The sequence below is a fragment of the Lycium barbarum genome, chromosome 4, assembly GCF_019175385.1.
Source record: "Lycium barbarum isolate Lr01 chromosome 4, ASM1917538v2, whole genome shotgun sequence".
Lineage (NCBI taxonomy): Eukaryota > Viridiplantae > Streptophyta > Magnoliopsida > Solanales > Solanaceae > Lycium > Lycium barbarum.
The window spans coordinates 4,117,459-4,139,831 of NC_083340.1; the positions used below are offsets into that span (position 1 = coordinate 4,117,459).

Below are 22,373 nucleotides of genomic sequence, written 5' to 3' on the forward strand. Positions count from 1 at the left end.
AAATCAATATTACCATAACTCGTTCATTAGCCTCATTTTCTAATTCACGATCTACACCTCTAGATTCATTAGGAAAAACATCAATAAATCGGGGGATTTTGAAAATCAATTTCATCAACATGAGTAAAATCTTCTGTATTTTTTCTAACAATAGGTCTAACTTTCTGTTTAACGGAACTACCACGTTTAGGCTCACTACTATTACCACCACCAATATGCGCACTAACATAATTCTTCATTTGAGACAATTTTTTGGAAGCCATAATATATAATATTTTAAAAAATAAATAAAATAAAGTATGACAATTAATTCAAATAAAAAACGCAAATTAAATGCAAGAATTAAATAAATAAGGGATGGAACGATTGTACCAAACATCTGCGTAAAAGCCGACGTAACATGTTGAGATTGAAACTTGAAATTGAAGCTTCAAAGTTGCTCAAAAATCCAAATCTTCCACAATTCACAACAACACTTGAAGATAATAACAATATTAGAGAGAGATTGAAAGAATTGTGTAAAAAAATGAATTAGAATGGGAGTATTTATGGTTTAGAATTCGAGTTAGAGTGTATTTAATAAAACTTTGGGGGGAATTAAAGTTTGGGGGGGGGGGGGGGGGGGGGCTGATTTGGGGTTAGGGGAGGGGTGGGAAACGACTCTATAGCAGTTGGGAAAGGGGACTGTTAGGGGAGGGAGCAGTTGGGGTGGGCCCCCTCAACGGCTAGAAATTAAAAAAAAATAAAAATCGCTAGACAGATTTTGGATCGGGCGGCACCGGTCAAGCGCGACGGACTGGGCCGGGACCAAGCGGGATTTTTGGGCTGGACCGTCCCGTCCTCCCATCCCCATCCCTCCAAGCCAGTCCCCCTAAAATGTAGTGGGCCGAGATGGGTCCGGGCCGGAAGCGGGACGGGATGGGTCGGACCGGTCCCCCATGACACCCTTAGCCCCATCAGGCATAATTTTGCAAGCAAACTATTTTCGATTGGGCAGAGTTTGTACGCAACCTTTGCTTAACAATTTTTTGTTTAATTTTCGCCTGAATAGGGGTTCGAACCCGAAACTTTTAAATTTTAGGCGAAAGACAAAAGTTAAGTACTGTCATCTTGATTGACAAAAATTAAAGACCACCTCAAAATAAGGGCATTACTGCGAATTGTCCATTTTCTTTTACTATGTTGAAATTTTATAAAAGTTAGGCCTTAAAGCTTAATTTTTGCCCGAATATATCTAATTTTGCTACGAAACTCCATTTTATTAATTTTTTTTTTTTTTAGTGTTCTGGATTCGAAGAAACTGAGGAATGCAAAATGTAAAAGACCAGCAGGGCAAAAATTAAGACCACCACCGAATAAGGACCCCATCTGCTTCACATACCCAAAACAAGTCGGCTTCTTCCTTAACAAGTCCAACAATTTTAAAGTAGAAGAACAATGGGTAAGAAATCATCATCATCATCAAGAAAGAAAGGAGTTGGTGGTTCAATTACACTAAGACAAGAATTAGGTGGCATTGGGAAGAAGAAACAAACCCATGTTAATCCTAAATCAATGCTCAAATTGGAACATATTAAGAATCTTGCTACTTGGGCTAGTGGAGAAGCTTCCATACCTTCACTCGCTGCATTTTTTGGGCAGAGATTAGCTGCATCAACTGAGTTATTGGGTGTTCCTCCAGACCCTTCATTGTTTACTTGTCAAAGGTTTGACCTTTTTAAATTTTTTGGTTATATCTTTCTTGAATTCGTGTATACAGTCTTTTTAATTTTGTGATGGCTTGTATTGGTTCAATATGATGCAAGTGTTAAATGAATTTAAGTGTAATAGCAATGTAAGTAACAACAACATCATACCTAGTGTAAACCTACAAGTGGGGTCTGGGTAGGGTGGGATGTCTGCGGACATTACCCCTACTTTTGTTGGGGTAGAGAGGCTGTTTCCGGTAGACCCTCGGCACATCAAAGTACCAAAGACAAGTTAAAGGGAAAAAAAAATTGACGATAAAGTGGCAAGATAAAAACAACCAATAAAGCAACAAGTAACAAATAAAACGAAGTAAAAGATACTATGCAAGTACTAAATAGCAATATTACTGCTACGGATGATAGCGAGGTAAGGATTGAAATTTTGAATTATGTGTAAGAAATCATCAAAAAAGAAAGGGGTTGGTACAACACCTGGTTCAATTACATTAAGAGAAGAGTTAGTTGGAATTGGGAAGAAGAAACAAGCCATGTTAACGTTGAACACAAACACAACAATCTGTGAAGCTTTTTAATGAATTAACACTCAAAGGCAAAATATCTGGAAAAAAAAAAGACGGGGACAAACAAAAGCTAATAAATTAACTTAGCAGTTGCATATATTTAAGATACATGATGGCCTTTTATATAGGCATCCAAACGTGCTACTTGGTTACTAACACAACAACCTACTAACCATAAAACTAGGAAACTTCCACTAACCACTAGGCACTAAGACTAATAGTGGTATTACATGCTGAGGAACATGTAACTGCGCAGTAATTAATTACTAACAGGGAAACATTAGACTAACCACTAAAGACTCTACTATTAAGTACTAAATTAAATAACAAGGAGCTGGAGTTGGTCTCCATATTAGCATTTAAAGTTGACTACTAGAAAACAAGAAATTAGCGACGGACAAAATTTCGTAGCTAAACTGTAAAAATCCCATGCTAATCTCATTTAGCTACGGATTAGCGACGGATTATAAAAAATTCTAATAAGCGAGGAGCTATTTAGCGACGATTAGCTAGGGATTACCGAAAAATTCCATAGCTAATTCCATGTTCTCTTGTAGTGGGTAATGTACCTCCACATGCTAGTCCTAGCGTGAAACATTGGATTCTCCGCCAAGCGTATCGCCGACTGGTTGTCACAATATAACGGAATTGCATACTCCATTGGCTGATGCAAATCCTTCAGCAACTTTATAATCCAAGTACTTTCTTGAGCTGCCATTGCCGCTGCTCGGTATACCGCTTCTGTCGTTGACAACGACACAGTTGGTTGCCTCTTGCTGCACCATGAAATTGCTCCAGACCCAAGCATAAAGACATATCCAGTAGTCGATCGTCGGGTATCATGATCACCTGCATAGTCAGCATCACAGTAGCCAACTAACTTACAATCTCCACCTTTCTTGTATATAATACCATATCCAAATGTACCCTCGATATATCTCAAAATCCTTTGAACTGCTTCTAAATGAGGTTTCTTTGGATTTTGCATGTATCGACTCATCACACCAACTACGTAAGAGATGTTGGGTCTTGTTAAAGTTAAGTAGATCAAACTACCCACCAATTGTCGATACATTGTTGCATCTTCCAGGTCGTTCCCATCATGAGCACACATCTTAGCATTTGGCTCCAGCGGTGTTGATATTGGTTTGCAATTAAACATCCCAAACTTCTTCAACAGATCTTTGGAATATTTTTTCTGATGCAAATAAATTCCTTCTTCACTACGATCAACCTCCAAGCCAAGAAAATGGTTGAGCTGTCCGAGTTCCTTCATCTGGAAGCGTACTGACAAATTCTCCTTTGTACGGAGAATTTCTTCTTCACAATCTCCTGTTAGAATTAGATCATCCACATATACTAGCACAGTAGCTAGTTGTCTGCCAACAACTTTCACAAACAGGCTGGAATCTGCTGGTGTTATTGAATAACCACTATGAGTAAGAAATTCAGCAATCTTACCATACCATGCCCTTGGCGCTTGCTTTAATCCATAGAGTGCCTTTCGAAGCTTACACACATACTCGGGATGATCTTGACTCTGAAAACCCATCGGTTGACACATGTAAATCTCCTTATCCAACTCTCCATGCAGAAATGCATTTTTTACGTCCATTTGCCACAGGTTCCAATCCTTGCTCGCTGCAAGTGCAAGTAGGACCCGAACAGTTGTAAGATTTGCCACTGACTAAACGTTTCATCATACTCTAGTCCATATTGCTGAGAAAAACCCCGAGCTACAAGACGAGCTTTGTACCTTTCAATTGATCCATCTGTGTGACGCTTTATCTAGTAAACCCATTTACACGAAATAGGTTTGACATCCTTCGTCTTTGTCACTAGCTCCCAAGTTTGATTTCGTTCTAGCGCATCGATTTCCTCCTCCATAGCTTTAATCCACTTCGAATTTTGAAACGCTTCCTCAAAAGTTTCTGGTTCTTTTTCATTTATTTCTTCTGCTATGGCAGCATCGGCATACTTGGGATTTTGCTTTCTGGTTCTTGTTGACCTTCTAAGTGGAGGTGGTGCACTTTATCCACATTGCTTGCCTTCTTCTGGTTGTTGGTACAAACCAGTTTGCCAAGGATTTTGAGTCACGCCTTCTTCAACATTATCTTCAATAGCTGCACCTTCAACTTCACCTAGACTCAACTGGATCTGGGATGAGTCCACCACACCTTTGAAAACATCGGAATCTGGTAACACTTCATTATCCGAAGACCACCATGAAGAAGCTTCATCAAACACCACATTCCGAGAAGTATAACACTTCCGTGTTGTTGGATCACAACATCGCCACCCTTTTTTTTAATTGTCATATCCTACAAAGATACACCTAATAGCCTTCTTGTCCATCTTGCTATGTAAGTGATCAGGTACAAACACATAGCATACACATCCAAAAACTTTGAAATAACTAACAGTAGGCTTCATGCTCCATAATTTTTCAAAAGGTGATAGGAAACATAACCTTGGCTGAGGGAGCCTATTGATCACAAATGCAGCCATTCTCATTGCTTCTGCCCAAAATCGTCCAGCAACATTTTTGGCGTGAAGCATATTACAACATGTTTCAGCTAAGTGTCGGTTCTTCCTTTCTGCCACTCCATTTTGTTGTGGTGTACTTGAGCATGTGAACTGATGGCATATTCTGCACACCCGAAGTGAGAATACATCTGAAATGTACTCTCCCCCGTTGTCGGTGCGTAGACAACGAACTCTTCTGCCCACCTCTGCTTCCGCTTCCTCCTTGAACTCTTTAAATTTTGAAAGAGTTTCAGACTTCTCCTTCATAAAATAAACCCACACGTACCTGGAGAAATCGTAAATAAAGGTCACCATGTATCTCATCCCACTAATGGAGGCTTGCTTAACATCAGAATGGATCAACTCTTGTGGTACTTTTGCTTTAAATTTGGACTCTTCGTACGGTAGCTGGTGAGCTTTTCCATATTGACAGCCTGTACATATAATATCTGATCTTACTTCAATGTGGGGAAGTCCTTTAACCATTGACTGCTTCATCATTACATCAAGCTTGGAATAACTGACATGACTTAGCGCATGTGCCATATATCTGCAGTCTCATTTCTCCTTGCCTTTTCTACATATGCAGTCTCCGCTGATAGCACGTAGACCGACTGTAATCTTTGTCCCTTCATCATCGGCTCTTCTATAACATCGAGGTCGCGATATACCTTCACATCTTGTGGACCAAACAATACAAAATGTCCAGAAGATGTTAATTGTGCTACCGAAAGTAGATTATTCTTCATACCTGGGACATGATAGACATTTTGAAGCGGCAGTTCTTCATTAGACTGGGGAGAGACAATTGTACTACCTACATGAGCTATCGGTAACTTCGAGTTGTTGGCTGTCACCACCACTCTGTTTCCTTTGTACTCCGACAAATTTTGCAACTTTTCCATGTCACCTGTCGTGTGATTTGAGCAACCAGAATCAACAATCCAATCTTTTTCATAATCAAGTTGACTGGATGTTATAGTTTTAAATGTTAGGTCCTCATCTTCTGCCGCAAAGAAAGCCTCAGCATCCCACTCTTCTTCAACCTTGGAAGTGGCAGCATTATTTCCAGTCTTTTTCTTTGACCTACAATCTTTGGCCATATGTCCCTTCTTCTCGCAATTGTAGCATTTCCCTTCAAACCTTTTGCCCCGGCTATGACTCTTCGAACCACCCCTTCCACGAGTGCTTCATTTGCCTTGACGACCTCCCATCTCGTCATTGTTCTTCTTAGATCCACTGGGACCATGCTGCTTGAAATTCCAGCTTCCTTTATTGGCATAGAGTGCTTCCTCTTGACCCTTCAGTGAAGCTATTCCCATTTGCTTTGCCAAGGCTTCTTGACCTGCTAGCAAATTCTCGAATTCTACAAGTGAGGGCTGATTTTGCCACCCTTGTACAGCAGCAATGAAGCCTCTATATTCAGGCTTCAGACCATGGATGATGATCCGCTTCATCCTCGTCTCTCCGATTGGATCTTACTCTGACATAGCATCTTAACCTTATGAAAGTATTGTGCAATTGTCATCTTGCCTTGTTCTGCAGTTACAATAGCTTGGCGAATGTATCCCAAGCTTGCTTTGGGGTGATGGCGTCTTTTATGTGCTCTAGCACATCCTCTTCGGCCGTGGTCTTCAAAGCGAACATAGCCTTTCCCGCTTTTATTTTCCATTTCAGCAACATGCCATTTGCATCTTCTGCTGCTGGTTGTGTCACCTCACTGCCGTTGACAACCTCCCACAGATCTTGCCCTTGCATGTAAGACATTATGCAAGTTGACCATGTACTGTAGTTGCGGTTGTTGAGCTTTTTCATTCCGCCGACAGCTTGTAGGTCCGTCATCGTGTCGACAATAAAAATCTCAAAAAAAAAAAAAAACTGCAGTAAATGATTTCCCACAGAAGAACCTTGCTCTTGATACCACATTGTTGAACATAGACACAACAATCTGGGAAGCTTTTTAATGAATTAACACTAGAGGCAAAATATCTGGAAAAAAAAAAGACGGGGACAAACAAAAGCTAATAAATTAACTTAGCAGTTGCATATATTTAAGATACATGATGACCTTTTATATAGGCATCCAAACGTGCTACTTGGTTAATAACACAACAACCTACTAACCATATAACTAGGAAACTTCCACTAACCACTAGGCACTAAGACTAATAGTGGTAATACATGCTAAGGAACATGTAACTGCACAGTAATTAATTACTAACAGGGAAACATTAGACTAACAACTAAAGACTCTACAGTTAAGCACTAAATTAAATAACAAGGAGCTGGAGTTGGTCTTTTAACATTTAATCCAAAATCAATGCTCAAATTGGAGCATATAAAGAACTTGCTACTTGGACCAGTGGAGAAGCTTCCATACCTTCACTTGGTGCATTCTTTAGTCAGAGATTAGCAGCATCAGCTGAGTTATTGGGTGTTCCTCCTGACCCTTCATTATTTACTTGTCAAAGGTTTGACCCTTTTTTTTTTTTTTTGGATTATATCTCAATGACTTTTAACTTCTTGCCTAAAAATTTGATATTGGTTCAATATGATGGAAGTGTTATATGAATTGAAGTGTGATGGCGATGTAACTATTAGTTATAAATATCAAAAAGTGTTATTTGAATTGAGTTTCACAGCTACATGACTGAAGTTTGCATAAATTTGAGCTTTTTATTTATTTTAGGTTATGTCTCTCTTGCATTTATGGATGATTTTTAACTTCTTTTAATTTTGTGATGGCTTAAAAATTGGATGTTGGTTCAATATGATGGAAGTATTATGTCAATTGAAGTGTGATAGCATAGTAAGTATTGATTGAAAATATCATAAAGTGTTAGTATTTGAATTGTGTTTCGCAGCTACATGTTTGTGATACATTTGGTTTTTTTGATATGCTGATGGTTATGTGTGTATTTTTTCTTTGGTTCCCTCCTATGTTGGTCGGACTCTTAAAAAATGTCAACGGGTGCGTCTTGGATTCTCCAAAAGTAGTTATTTTGGGAGAATCCCACACAGGTGCGGCGTCCAAAGTGAAGAGTCCGCGCAACTTAGGTTCCCTCTATAGATCTGGTTATCTCTCTCTTGCATTTATGAATGACTTTTTGGATATTGGTTCAGTATGATGGAAGTGTTATATGAATTGAATTGTGATGGCGTCGTAAGTATTAAATAAAGATATCATAAAGTGTTATTTGAATTGAGTTTTGCAGCTACATGTTCTTTATACATGTGGGTGTTTATTTATTTTTTTTGATTTGCTGATGGTTGTATGTGTGTATTTTTTTCTTTGTTCCTGGGTTCTCTCCATAGCTCACAATCTGAAGAAGGTTAATTTTTGTCATGTGTAAGTTTGTGTTGCAAGAAACGGATTACTCTTGCTTGTAGCATTCTTTGTAAGCTCTATTTAGCTGAAAAAAAGATAATCTTGCTATGTTGAAGTTTCGTTTTGTTTATACTTTCATTTTTTTGTCAGCATTCTAAGTTAAAGCTTCGATTATGATATAGTTTTTTTAGCTTTCCCTCTTGTTTACTTGATAAACATTTGTCACGGCAATTTGAGGAGTTCAATGAGCTTTACGAATCATTATTTTGAATGTGGTGTCTTCTCTTTCATCACCCCCTTCACAACATAATTTCATAGCATTCACAACAACAGACTAACAAGTCCAGAAACTCGTTCTACGTCAGTAGCAAAAGACTCACTATTCCAAAACAATAAATTTTGAATACATTTAAATTTTACAATAGCTACACATTCCCTCTTCCAATCAAAGCATCTTTTGTTCCTTTCTAGCCATATGGTCCATGGCTCCATGCTATGCATAAGAGGACTGTCCTACAAAGCTTCTTTTGTCTCCTATCAATTCTTTGTGTTTGCCAAATATGGAGTAGCTCTCCAAAGTTTGATGGCAATACCCATTGAACTCCGAAAATGCAAAATAATATAGACCAAATCTGCCATGAAAAGCTACAATGTAGTAGCAAGTGATCCACCGATTCCCTAGCATTCTCACATAAAAAGCACCTACTGCGAAGATTAAATCCTATCTTCGGCAGCCTATCCTGCGTTAAACGTGCTCCGAGGGCAGCAAGCCAGCCAAAACAGGCCACTTGCGTTGGCACTTTAGTCTTCCATATCATTTTCCAAGGCCATTCTTTATCATATTCCACTGAAAGTTCTTGTAGTTGTCATAGCATACCTTAACAGTGAATGCTCCATCTTTACCTGCCATATATCATTGAGAATCTTCCTTGCAATCATCTAATGTCACATTCTGCATTTTCTGCAAAAAGGAGGCAGCTTCTGTCATTTCCCAGTCTAATGTCACATGTATGTATGTTTAGGAACCAACCCTTGCCACTTAAATACTAAGCTTTTATCTGTAACAGGATTCAAACCCGGGACGTGCTCCTAACCCACATATCATGAGCTACACTTTTACAACTAGCTCAAAGCCTGAGCTACACTCTTACAACTAGCTCAAAGCCTTGGGGGCAAGCCATAAGCAACTAGTCGGTAGCACTTATATGGTTTTTTGCTTTCATCCTGTTTTAAGCTTTAGCTAAATCTGCATGGATTTCTAGAGGTCGTACAAATAAATAAGATAGAATAGAAACCAAAAATAAAAAAGTGGTGTCATCTTTACCTAATTGGTATTTTCATCTCCGGGATTCAGAAAGATCACTCGTGTGCTTTTGGAGTACTTCACATTTATGTGGTATATAATATCCTTCGTACATAGCATCCTGAATACTTTCAAATTTTCAGAGCTATTTTTGAGCTTTGGTAACAGCTATATATGTCTGGAAAAGGCAAAATATATAAACCATCATCAAGAAGTAACTAACTCGTGAGCACTTTACAGTTGCTTTTACTTCTTCCTTTTGATTTCTCCTATTTTAAATCACAATGTATGTGTGGAGTTGATTTGTTCTGCTTAAAAAAATTATAATTACTTCGAATTTTTGCCACTTTCATGTTGAATGAGCCATTGTCGACTTTTCATCCCTTTTTGTAGGCTTGCATACTAACTTATATTTAATATTACGTAGGTGTGAATCTATCCTTCAGGCTGGCTACAGCTGTACAGCACGGATTGAGAAGAACAAAAGAAAGGCACGAAAGAAACGCAAGACATCTGGTATTCCCCCAAAGAACTGTGTTGTATATGAGTGCCATTTCTGCTCGCATCAGAATCTAAAGAGAGGAACCCCAAGAGGCTATGTGAAAACGCTATTTCCTGCCAAACCAAAAACTTCAAGAGTAGACCCTGCTAAATCAGCAACCCGAAAGTCTGAACAGTTGGATACATTAGGGGCCAGTATTGATAAGGCAAGAGTTAATCCTACTGAATCAGCAATGCGAAAGTGTGAACAGCTGGATCCATTAGTGGCTAATATTGGTAAGGTAGAAGTTGACCCTACTGAATCAGCAGTACAAAAGTCTGAACAATTCGAAGCTTCAGTGTCTAGTACCGATAAAGATAATAAGACAGATGTAGTAGTTTCATCTGAAATAGTTGGAGATGATCCTATGGCTAGTCCTGCAACTCCGCTGCCAACAGTACCAGTTATGTCTTTGCTGGACTCGAAGAGGAAGAAAAGAAATAGAACGGGGTCCAAGAAGAAAGTCGAACCTCAGGATGGTTCATCCACGACAGATGCTGAGAAAATTGTCGCAACATCCAGTAAGCGAAAGAAGAAGCCTTGGACTAGTTTGAAGGAAATTACTGAAAGTCAGAGTAGCAACAGCAGGAAGTTCTCCAACATATCTGTTCCATTTATTCTTTAATTGTAACAATTTTATCTGGTCCTGTGACATCCTGCAATATAAGTTTCTGCTCAAATCTTTACAATTAAGACTGAATGCACTTATCCCCCACCTTTAAACGAAAGGCAGAAAAGTCCCATTTCGAATTATTCAACAACAAATGGAGCACCGTTCATAGGATGAGTACTTTTAAACTACTTGTTATTTATAGTGTATATTTGAGCTAGTAATACTTTTATGGGTCGTTTTGTAGGAGATATTAGGGAAAACAATACATGTATTAGTTTTGATATTATTTAATCCATTGTTTAATAAGGGTTACAACCTAGGCACCTGGCAAGTAGGGTTGCTCAGGTGGTCAAACACCCCGACCTACAATCATAGGGTCGTGGGTTCGAGTCACCAAATGAGTACTAGCTCCAACAGAAGAGGATCAAAGTAGAGGGGAATATGAAAAAAAAAAAAAAATGTACCCTATTTAGTACTATTCATATTCTAATGCACCCGATTCAATCACTCCAGATAAACTACCCACCTCGCAGTGTCCTGCCTCCCCTTGAATGATCCGTGTGGCGGTTAGGCATCCTTAGACGAAAGAGTGGTCTTGCGCCTTTGCACGCTCGATCTCTCCCCCATACCACATGGCTCATTCTAACGAGGAGTAACCTCAATCCGTAGAAGCTGCATTTTCAAGGGCTGAGTGATTATGTCAGTCGATAAAAAATACACTCCACCAAACAATCCCTGACTCTTAAAACGCAATGCAAGACAAAATTAACTTGGTTAGAATAATTCATGAATATTTTTAGAAAAGATTTAAAAAATGTACAATCCAACATAAAATATTAAGCCACGTAGCCAATATACATAAGATTATACCTAGAGAAAATATTATACATAATATATAAATCTTATACAAAAGTGTATAATTTTATATAAAAGATGTTTAGCTAAACTGGGTAACAAACTCAAAATATGAACTAGATGGCCAAAATATTTTCTTAGTAGAAGTGTAATTTTCCCTTTTTAGCAGGATAATATTTTCTTAGTGGACGTGTAATTTTCCCTTTTTGGTATATTATATTATTGTCCTACGTGTCGCATGAAACATTTTTATAAAAGTGATGTGTCAAAAATTCAAATATAGCAGAATCTCCTCTTTTATTTTTTTTTGCTCTCGCAACAAACAAACAAACATCACCGATAGTAAACCAACAAAAAATGGGAAACCGGCGACTTGCAGTAACGGTAAGCGACGACGACGACGAAGATAACGTGCCGCTATCGCGTGTTACACGCGCCGCCTCTAACAACAACGAAGGTAACAACAACAAAACAGCGAATCAGAGAAAGCATAAGAAGCTTCGTCTCAACGAAGACGAAGAAGAAGAAGAAGAAGTGCCGAAGAAGAAGAAGAAGAGAAAAGTGATTGAAGATGATGAGAAGAATGAGGATGATGACGTGGAGGAGAGAGGTAGAGGGAAGAGGATGAAGAAACTGAAGAAAGTTGCCGAAGAAGAAGAAGAAGAGGAACCGGAAATGGAGGAGGAAGAGGAAGAAGAAGAAGAAGAAGAAGAACTGATGGAAGATGCTAAGCCTATTGGTGAGGTAACTAGGGTTACAGGTAAAGGTAAAGGGAGGAGAAACCACTATGAGTCCTTCGAGTACGACGGAAATCGCTATGAACTTGTAAGTTATTTCATTTCAATTGAAAAATGCTTCTGAATAACTTTAGGAAATTAAATTAATTGAAAATTTGTTGCTGTTTTTTGAGAAATTAGAGCTCATTTCCGTGACATCTAGTTGAATTAGGGTTTGAAAACATGTTATTCTGTTTTATTTGTTTTGTTTCATCGAAAAATGCTTCTGAATAACTATAGGAAATAAATTGATTCAAAATTTGTTGCTGTTTTTGAAAATTACAGCTCATTTCGGTGACATCTAGCTGAATTAGGGTTTGAAAACATGTTATTCTGTTTTTTTTTTTTTTTTATTTCATCGAATAACACTTCTGAATGACTGTAGGAAATAAATTGATTGAAATTTTTTGTTGTTTTTTGAAATTACAGCTCATTTCGGTGACATCTAGCTGAATTAGGGTTTGAAAACTTGTTATTGCACATTGGTTGTATTTGATGTGATGGAAGATATATTGCCAGTGTTTTAAAAGGCGTTTTTGAGGCGAGCCTCGGGGCGAGCCCCGAGGCGGGGCGTACTAAAAATGCCTCGGGGCGATGGGTCGGGGCGCAAGTCCCCAAAGGCGTACGCCCAGCAATTTGGGGCGTACGCCCAGGCGTTTGGGGCGAGTTTTTTTTTTGTTGGGGCGTAAGCCTAGGCGTTTGGGGCGAGTTTTTTTTTGTTGGGGCGTAAGCCCAGAAAACTTTTTCAAACTAAAACGAAATTTGTTAAATAAGTCCTTAGTATAATGCCCAAATTTTCAAAAGTCAACATGTAATTACTCAAATATTTTAAAAAGGAACTGAAACATTAAATTTAAAAGTCAAGACCTTTTTTTATTGCTAGAATGCCTAATATATGTTCTTTTCCAATTATTTAACTTGTCTTCTACTATCTCAAAAAAGTAACGAGCAGTCACTTATACTTGTAAGTACGTATAATAGATTGTTCTAATTCATTTTTTTGTGGGGGTGGAGTATGTATATGTGTGTGTGTATATATATATATATATATATATATATATATATATCATTTATTTATTGTTTTCTTCAAATTTTTACGTTATTTAACCAATTTAAAAGTATTTATTATAATTATATCATTTTATAAAATATTAAAAATTAAAGTCCCATGAGGCTTACGCCTCGTGCCTCGGGGCTTACGCCTCGCTGAGGCAGACATAAAACGCCTCGCCTTACGCCCCCGCCTTTTAAAACACTGTATATTGCTTTTGAATTGTGGAAAATTTGTTTGTGTTTTTTGAACAATTAGGGCTCCTTTCCATGACATCTTGCTGAATTAGAGCTTGAAAACATGTTAAGCCTAATTGTGAGAGGTTGGCTATAGCAGGAGTTGGGAGAGGTCGAGGTAGGCCGAAGAAGAATTGGGGGGAGGTGATTAGACAGGACATGGCAGCGCTCCAGTTGATTGAGGACATGACTCTGGATAGGAAGGTGTGGAAGTCGACGATTAGGGTAGATGGTTAGTAGGTAACAGAGTGTTATCCTACTTTTAGTTGTATGTTTTAGGGTAGTCATGTAGTTTCTTTTCCGCTAATGTGTATTGATATATGTTACTGCATTTTTGTAAATTTTCTATATTTGCCGTCCTTTTTTCTTTTCTTAAGTATCTGCATCGGTTACATTTATTTTGACCCGAGGATCTATCAGAAACAACCTCTCTATTCCAAAGATAGAGGTAAGGTCTGCATACATCTTACCCATCTTACCCTCCCCAGACCCCACTTGTGGGATTACACTGGGTATGTTGTCGTTGTTGTTGTATTTGTTGCTGTTTTTTATGGAAAAATTAGAGCTCCTTTCTATGATTTCTAGATGAATTAGGGTTTGAAAATGTGATCACACAGAGGTTTGTATTTGGTATGATGGAAATCGCTATGAACTTGTAATTTCGGAAAACAAAAAAAATCGCTATGAACTTGTAAGTTTCATTTCTGTGTTCTGTTTCATTGAAATATGCTTCTGAATAGCTGTAGGTAAATAAAACTGATTGAAAATTTGTTGCTGTTTTTTGAAAATTACAGCTCCTTTTTCGTGTCATCTATCTGAATTAGGGTTTGAAAATATGTTATTGCACAGAGGTATAGGAAATAAAATTAATTGAAATTTTGTTGCTGTTTTTGAATATTACAGATCTAGCTGAATTAGGGTTTGAAAACATGTTATTGTACATTGGAAATCACTATGGACTTGTAAGTTCTATTTCTATGTTTTGTTTCATTGAAAAATGCTTCAAATAACTGTAGGAAATAAAATTAATGGAAAGAAAAATTACGGCTCCTTTCCGTGTCATATAGCTGAATTAGGGTTTGAAAACATGTTATTGCACATTGGTAGCATTTGGTATGATGGAAAAATTCATCGACATGTATCTCTGTTATGGAGATTGAATTAAAGAGAATTAGTAATGAAAAGATCATTTGCAGACTGTTAAGGTTTTCCATTAAATCTTTGATCAGTTAGGATTGGATGAAACTGTCAAGTTTTTTTTTTCTTAAGTGTTGAGGATTTTTTTTTGTTAACTTGAATATTTGAGGATGTATTTAAGTTTTTGGCTACACTTAAGGGAAGTTTTGTTTAAAAAATCATTTCAATAGACATTGTTAGTTTTCCAACTGATATATATAGCCTCTACCAAAATCTTATCGACCTCCTTGTCATTGCAATTGTTGCTTATAGAGGTAGATGTATGTTATAAGTGGTAGTGCACACATCAATGCAAATGCATTAAACTTTCAAAAGTTAATAATCTACAATATGAATCTCAGCAAATGGAGGGTTTTGATTTCTAGCGCCTTCTCTGTACAAAAGAAAATGGTACCCCAAAGCGCTATCCTCTTACCATTTCTTTCACCTGGTAGGATTATCATGTCATCTACTTTTATACTTGACTAAACATTGAAAAATAATCCAGAAAGTGATTTAAAAACAACTTTTATGAAAATTATTTTACTTGGTAAATATTTCATCCATAATGTTTGAAGGAGGGGATTTCATGGGTCCATGCTGTTGTTGTTTGGTTTATTAATAGGGTTTAAGGTGTATCAGGATATAGGAAAAGGATTCCTGGATTGCTCTTTACTTCAACATCATAAAATACTGCAAATAGCTAGTTCAGATGTGGAGAATTCCTGCATGACACGTGATACTGAATTTTCCACATATTTGGCTTGTTAGCAGCATTACTTGGATTTAATTAGTATCGTTTGATATAGTCATACTTATTGTAAGGAGTTGGAGAAATGAGAGGGTTGGTTAAATCTGAATTAATATCTGTCCTCATAGAAGTATATCACTATGATTTGAATACAATTGGAGAAGCTTGGTTCGGTGTGCTTGGATGTTGGTATGAGAGGAAGGAAATGTTTTGCAATCACTGCCAACTCAAATAGTTTTCTTTCATGGAGTTATACTTGGTTGTTTCATTTTCCCTTGAACAGTAAGAGCCTGTTTGGATGGGCTTATGCCTATAAGCTGCAAACAACTTATAAGCTAAAAAAAAAAAGTTGGGGTAATCTAACTTATTTTTTTTGGCTTATAAGCTGTTTTAGATAAGCTAAGTCAAATGGGCCCAATTATTTTTTTGAGCTTATTTTAGGCACAAAATGACTTTAAGCTAGTCAGCCAAACACTCAAAAAAGCTGAAAACAGCTTATAAGCAACTTATAAGCCAATCCAAACGGGCTCTAATACTTTAATTGCATTGGCTAGGAATTTTCTTAAAGTGATACAGCTACTGTTGATCTATGTTGTTGCTCTTATTACTAATTTGTTCTTATACAGGAGGATCCCGTGCTCCTGGTTCCAGAAGCAAAAAATCAGAAGCCTTATGTGGCAATTATCAAGGTAACTTTTTTTCAGGAAGATGCAAAACTTAATTAGTAATTGCACCCAAGGGGTATGACATAAAGTGGCTACATATTTTCTGTTTTGCCACTGAAACACATGGAAGTATTGTGGTTTCTTGGTCTAGAGTCTTTCTCTTAGATTTAGTTGTTTGCTTCATCCTGAATTTCTGTTATGCTGACGGCATGTTTGGAGTCTTAGACTGTAAGATCCAAGCTTTAGATATTTCCAATTGGTTTAGTTCATCCCGTATAGGAACAAATGTATGTCCCTGACTCTTCATTGAATCCATTATAAATTTAGACATGGCGACATGCAGGTACCTTTTTTTTTTTTTTTTTTTTTTTTTTTTTTGATAGGAAGATTTGGAGATCGAAGATTAGGATAGAAGGTTAGTAGGTAGTTGAGTTTTGTCCCGTTGTGTGTCCCGGGGGGGGGGGGGGGGGGCGTAGCCATTGCCATCTCCTTTTTTTTTTTTTGGGGTAAGTAGTGGTATCTAGGTATCGCATAGAGTATTATCCTTATGTGTATTACTATGTGTTGCTCCATTTATTTTCTACCTTGATACGTTGCTGCCTGTATTGACTATGTTTTTCTCTACCCCAAAAAGGTTGAGGTAAGGTCTGCGTACATCCTACCCTCCCCAGACCCCACTTTTTGGGATTACACTGGGTTGTTGTTGGGAGGAAAGATTTGCTTGAGAATTTTTTATTCCTCTAGGCTCTAGTTTTTTTAGGTTAGCAAGTAGTTTAGGAAGAGAGGGAGCCAACACATGAGTCTCTATTGAGATTCTTCCCTCAGATAGTTCCCAATGTTGAGCAATCTGTTTCTTGAAGAGTCAACTATCCCTTTTTTTGGTTGGTCAAAATTTACCAGTATTTTATCTGTAGCCTCCTGAATCGTTGTTCTAGCTTTGGCATGAAATTATTGGTAACATTTTATTGTCTGGCTGTTTATTTTACTGTGGGTAATCACTGTTAATATCTTTTTTTAATTCTCAATTAGTTTTTTCCCCTAATAGGATATTACTCAGAAGAAGGATGGGAACATGTGGGTCACAGGACAATGGTTTTACCGACCTGAGGAAGCACTAAAAAAATCTGGTGGAAGTTGGCAATCACGAGACACGAGGGAATTGTTCTATAGTTTTCACCGAGATGAGGTCCCGGCAGAGTCGGTCATGCACAAGTGTGTGGTGCACTTCATACCTTTAAACAAGCAGATTCCAAGACGGAAAGAGCATCCTGGTTTTATTGTTCAGAAGGTATATGACACCGAGCTGATGAGGCTTTTCAAGTTAACAGATAAGGACTATGAAGATACCAAACAGCATGAGATTGATCTTCTTGTTCAGAAGACTATAGCACGAATTGGGCATCTTCCTGACATTGAAGCTGAGGATAATTCTACAGCTCCTGTTAGTCAGGAAGACCAATTTAAGAGTAAGCGACTTTTGAGGAAGAAGAGCATGGTGTCTTTGGATGTCACCAGAGATGATGAAGCACCATCTAGATCGGGTCATTCTAGAGTAGAAACTCCAGGCAGTTGTGCCAATAATGCATCAGAGTACTTCACCATCCTCTTGAACTTCAAAGTCCTAACGGGTGAAACACAGCGTGACAAATGGCTGGAAAAACTGCTGCAGTCAATTCAGTATTTCTGCAATCCTGTGGATAATGTACAAAATGATGGAAAAGAAAAAGGGGGCTCAGATGCTGCTGATCTTACGGGTAACACTGATTCTGCAAAACATGTGAATGACACTCTAGACAATGGTGCTGATGTAAGAATTCTTCTTTCCAATGATTTTGATGATTGACAGAATTTATTTATAGTTGCTAGTATCTGTGCTGATTTACTTTGAAATATTGTTCTGTTGGATTGCTTTCAGAGTGACATGTTTCGATGGCCAGACAGTGCTGTTCCTGCTGTAGTCTCTTTAGAGAAAGCTGCACACGAGGCCCTCTCATCTGATTTTCAGAAGTACAATCAGAAGATGAGACAGTTATCGTTCAATCTTAAGGTTATTACCCTTTTTAGGGGGTGGGGGGATGAGCCCATGAGTTTATTAATCTTCTTTTAATTTTCTATGTAGGTATGTTCTACCTTCTAATTGTTCAATTTTTCTATGTTGTAAATTTGTTGCCAGAACAATTCACTCTTAGCACGCCGTCTTCTGAAAGGGGAGTTGGATCCCTCTCAGATACTGAACATGTCCCCAAATGAGCTAAAGGTATGGGTCCAGGGAAACAATTTACTGAATTTGAGGATTTTTTTAGTATGTTTTTTGGGCTTCATATGCAGATATCCTAAAATGTTGACATAATTGTCTGTTTGTAGTTTCTTATTTCTTTTGTGGAATCTGAAAATTGGTGTCAGCCGAATGCTTCCTTTAGTTGATGTTATCCTCCCTTTCTATCTCAGGAAGGTCTAACAGCAGACGAGTTAGCAAGCAGGGAGCCCGAGGAGCCAGAGCCCGTACAGGTTTATACTATACTATTTTGCTCCTTAAGCTCATTGGATATATTAATTACTCATCTTCCTTGTTGTCTTTGTATCTTCTTCCTTTTCCTCTTTGATGGAGGGAAGACGTTATAGCCTAGGTTAATGAAGTTTAAATTCCAACCGAGACAAAAAAGGCTAGGTGATCTTTTCTCACCTGCCTAAATCTCGGTTGGCAAAATTAGCTAGTACCTGTGTTGGTGGGAGGTAGCAGATACGCGGTGAATAGTCGTGGTGTGCGTGAACTTGCGTGGACACCAGTATTATGAATTTTTTTAGTCTAACTAGGGGTGTGAGTGACTCAAGCTATGAGCTCTGCTGGGCTTTAATACTAGATGAATTTTCGACATGAAGCTGAGGTTGACTCAATAGAGTAGATGAACTCCGGATTCACAAGCTCAAGTATATGCTTATTTGTGATTCTTTAAAAAATTAACAAAACAAATGCGTGCTTATATACTGTCATTACTGCTCGTCCGGTAGGTACATACTGATGGTATTCGTGGACTTACTTTGAAGAATTAGTCTCATGATGAACACGGAACATGCACAGAGATGTGCACAGTTGAAATTTTACAAATAGCTTCAGCGACATAATGTGTTCTATTAGAGATCCACAGTGCTGAAATAAAATCTTCCTTTCTATAGAGGTCAATGAACTGCATATGTTGATACAGATGAGACCAAATTTTCTTGAACCTAGTAGGGGCTCCGTTTGTATTGACAACATTAAACCTAATAGCTTTTGGCATCCAAGTCTTTAACCAGGATTTAGTTTAACTAACCAGGGCAAACTTTAGTTTTGTACTTTGGTGATAGAGTTAGTTGTTTATTTCTCATAGCAGCGGACCAGCCACATGTATCCTTTTTGAGATGCACTAGATGTGATTGAAAATTTTTCTTGTAACCAAGGAAGACATCTTTTCTCTGTCGGCTAAGCATGTTTTTGTTTTCTTTGATGAAGTTGAATGTAGCTTCTCAATGTACTGAAAGCATCTTATATTCTGTAGAATTATCTGTTAATGTTGAGAACTCGAAAGAGGAGTTTTAGAAATCTGGCCATCAATAGTTGGCAAAAATTGGATCATGTTATAAGACGGGATACATTTCTTGTGGACATAGCTTATTGCTCGATTCTATTCAGTTTGTGTGACAGATGGCGATGCTTGTTACAAAAACTTAACACAGGTTGAGTATATTGTTTCTTGTTGCTCACTTCTGATCTGTTTGTGGCACAGATGACTGATGCTCGTTGCAAAAGATGCACAGAGAAAAAAGTGCGGCTCATGGAGATTATTCAGGCTGGACATGGAGATCGTTACTCGGTTTGTCCTTGCAGCCTTTTATGGGTGTTTGGGATAGACTTGCTTCATACATGCATCATGATGTTTCTTTTTGGATATTTCTTGTAGCCCATTGTTATTACTATCATATTATTCATTTTCTTTTTTGGGAGAGGGGGTGGAAAACTGTTTACTATGATAGCAACTGCTTGTTGCACCTGAAACTTTTAGTAGTTGGTTGAATCGTGTTTGATACATCTCTTGAGTATAGCATTCATGTGTTGGTAATAGTGAGGAGGAGATTTGTACTTAAAACGAGTTCATGTTATGTTTAGATGTTGTGACAGTAATCGACCTCTTTAGAGTTCTTGTCTGTTCTCGGGTTAAAGCTAATTCACCACCTCATTGGCATTATACTAAATCATCATCACCATGCAAGCTGTTGAAGGGAATTGCCTTGCATAGGGACCTTTTTGCCCGTTATGTATTTTAAACTTATGTAGTCACTTTGGAGTTTTACTTGTATTTAAAGGAAAAAAAAAAAAACAGATTGCATATGGTGTATACGCCATTGGAAAATTTCATCTTGCTCAAATATTTTATTGCTTCACTGACTGCTTCTTGTTTCTGGTTTTTCTTTTTGTTATCTCAGCTGGAGTGTGTTGCTTGTGGCAATAATTGGTATGCTTCTAGAGATGAAGCTGCTAGCCTCACAATCGGTGCACCAAATGTTACAAAGAGCGTTGGAACAGAACCGCTGGCCACTGCTAAGTTCGAAAATGTAGAGAAGAATTTAACAAGTCCACGAAGAGCCGATAAAGGAGCTAGTGATGTTCTAAAGAAAACAACTGAAGCTAACATGCCAGTTCTTGATAGCCAGAGGTCATTTAACAAGACCAAGCCTGATGACAACACTACAACTAGCAATGCTGACTGACGCTTCTTGCTAGTTTCTTAGTCCACTTTAGACATGACCATCTCCTATAAATAATAGATAGCTTAGTTTTTTAACAGTTACTTTTTAATACTTACTGGCTACTTTTCGGTATAGATATGGGGTTAGTAGAAAAAATCGTAGTCTAGATAGAATGAATAGTGAAGTCTGGTATCAAGTATCTCTGAAGCGACAACTTGGTATGGGTTGTTCTCTTTCTAGGACTGTACAATCTGCACAGTTGTAAAGGTAGGGTGAGGTTGATTGGCGTGACTCGAGCTGTTCCGATTCATGACCAATTGTTACGTTCTTATGATTATTAGTATGTTTATGTGATCTTATGTAGTTTTAGATTACTCATCTAAACTAACGGCAGAGTTATCTTTATCCAAAAAGAGTCAGATTAATATCTTTCGTTGAAATTTTTATTATGTACATAGTTAATATTTTTTTTTAATGTATATAGTAGAAGTTGAATCTTCTTAATCTCTAGATATGTTTTATTTCTTCATATTTTGAATTTTTAAATAAAAATCTTGGCTCTGCCTTGATTGAAATCACGGTAAATTTTTATGAGATAGAAATTTCAGATGAGAGACGGGAAGTGCCCCCATTTACTCCATGTGTTTCAAATTGTATGGCTGACACACAATTTAAGAAAGAAAATCATATACTCTCTTCGGTTCAAAAAGAGTGTCAACGGGTCATTTGCATACCCTTAAGAAAATATTAATTTCTAGGCAAAAATAGGTGATTTGACTAAATTATCTCTAAAATAAGTATTGGAATTTGATCACTTAACACTTAATAAGGGTAAGTCTAAAAAAATAAGATCAATTCTTTCTTGATTTAGTAAGTGAACACTTTTTTTGAACTGGATGGAGTCCATCATAACATTTGCCTGATTATATACTTGTAATTATGAACGTTTTATAATATTTGTGAAAAATTATCTTAACGGAAAAGGGCCAAATATACCCCTGTACTATCGAAAAAGGGTCAAATATACTCCTCGTTATAGTTTGGGTCCAAATATACCCCTGCTGTTATACTTTGGGTCAGATATACCCCTCATTTTAACGGAGAGACACGTGTCATCATCCTATTGGTCTTTTTTTTTTTAAAATGTCCCTTAATCAATAAAAATTCAACTCATAACCCGGTATCTAATAAAAAAATCCATACCCATACCCGTTATCCAATTAAAATGAAATCTTTGCTCAAAAAAATCCATGCCCATACCCGGTATCCAATTAAAATGAAATCTTTGCTCCTCCTTCGCCGCCGGTCCATTTCATCAAAGCTTTCATCTTTATGCATTTGCATTTTGCTATACTTTTGCTTTTTTTCCATCAATCAAAATCTAATTCTTCTTCCACTTCAGCAAATCTTTCAACTCTCTGCTTTTACTATGCTACTGTGTTGTTTATTATCAATCGGATGGACTTTTTTCCTATTCAATATTTTCAGCTTGAACAAAATTTTCAACTTTATGTATTTACTATGCTATTATTTTCTTTATCCTCCATCAAAATTGGTT

General features: G+C 37.5%; 3 protein-coding genes across 3 annotated transcripts; 2 read left to right on the top strand and 1 right to left on the bottom strand.

Moving 5' to 3' along the window:
- Positions 1-1,286: 1,286 nt before the first annotated feature.
- LOC132634898 (uncharacterized) lies at positions 1,287-10,866 on the top strand. Its single transcript, XM_060351041.1, has 2 exons — positions 1,287-1,706; positions 9,854-10,866. The coding sequence occupies exons 1-2, from the start codon at positions 1,438-1,440 to the stop codon at positions 10,590-10,592; spliced, it is 1,008 nt and encodes a 335-aa protein (XP_060207024.1). The 5' UTR covers positions 1,287-1,437; the 3' UTR covers positions 10,593-10,866.
- On the bottom strand, positions 1,626-3,640 carry LOC132634899 (secreted RxLR effector protein 161-like). Its single transcript, XM_060351042.1, has one exon. The coding sequence runs from the start codon at positions 3,543-3,545 to the stop codon at positions 2,805-2,807; it is 741 nt and encodes a 246-aa protein (XP_060207025.1). The 5' UTR covers positions 3,546-3,640; the 3' UTR covers positions 1,626-2,804.
- An 845-nt stretch (positions 10,867-11,711) lies between the features above and the next one.
- Positions 11,712-21,264, top strand: LOC132634900 (ASI1-immunoprecipitated protein 3). Its single transcript, XM_060351043.1, has 8 exons — positions 11,712-12,260; positions 16,052-16,114; positions 17,136-17,897; positions 18,006-18,137; positions 18,264-18,347; positions 18,539-18,598; positions 19,855-19,941; positions 20,552-21,264. Exons 1-8 carry the CDS (start codon positions 11,793-11,795, stop codon positions 20,834-20,836), a joined length of 1,941 nt encoding a protein of 646 aa, XP_060207026.1. The 5' UTR covers positions 11,712-11,792; the 3' UTR covers positions 20,837-21,264.
- The last annotated feature ends 1,109 nt before the right edge of the window (positions 21,265-22,373 follow it).

Coding starts and splice junctions, on each gene's coding strand:
- LOC132634898 (XM_060351041.1), top strand. CDS start 1,438: ATGGGTAAGAAATCATCATCATCATCAAGAAAGAAAGGAGTTGGTGGT. Junction 1,707..9,853: donor TCATTGTTTACTTGTCAAAG/GTTTGACCTTTT, acceptor AATATTACGTAG/GTGTGAATCTATCCTTCAGG.
- LOC132634900 (XM_060351043.1), top strand. CDS start 11,793: ATGGGAAACCGGCGACTTGCAGTAACGGTAAGCGACGACGACGACGAA. Junction 18,138..18,263: donor AGTTATCGTTCAATCTTAAG/GTTATTACCCTT, acceptor ATTTGTTGCCAG/AACAATTCACTCTTAGCACG. Junction 19,942..20,551: donor GACATGGAGATCGTTACTCG/GTTTGTCCTTGC, acceptor TTGTTATCTCAG/CTGGAGTGTGTTGCTTGTGG.
- LOC132634899 (XM_060351042.1), bottom strand. CDS start 3,545: ATGAAGGAACTCGGACAGCTCAACCATTTTCTTGGCTTGGAGGTTGAT.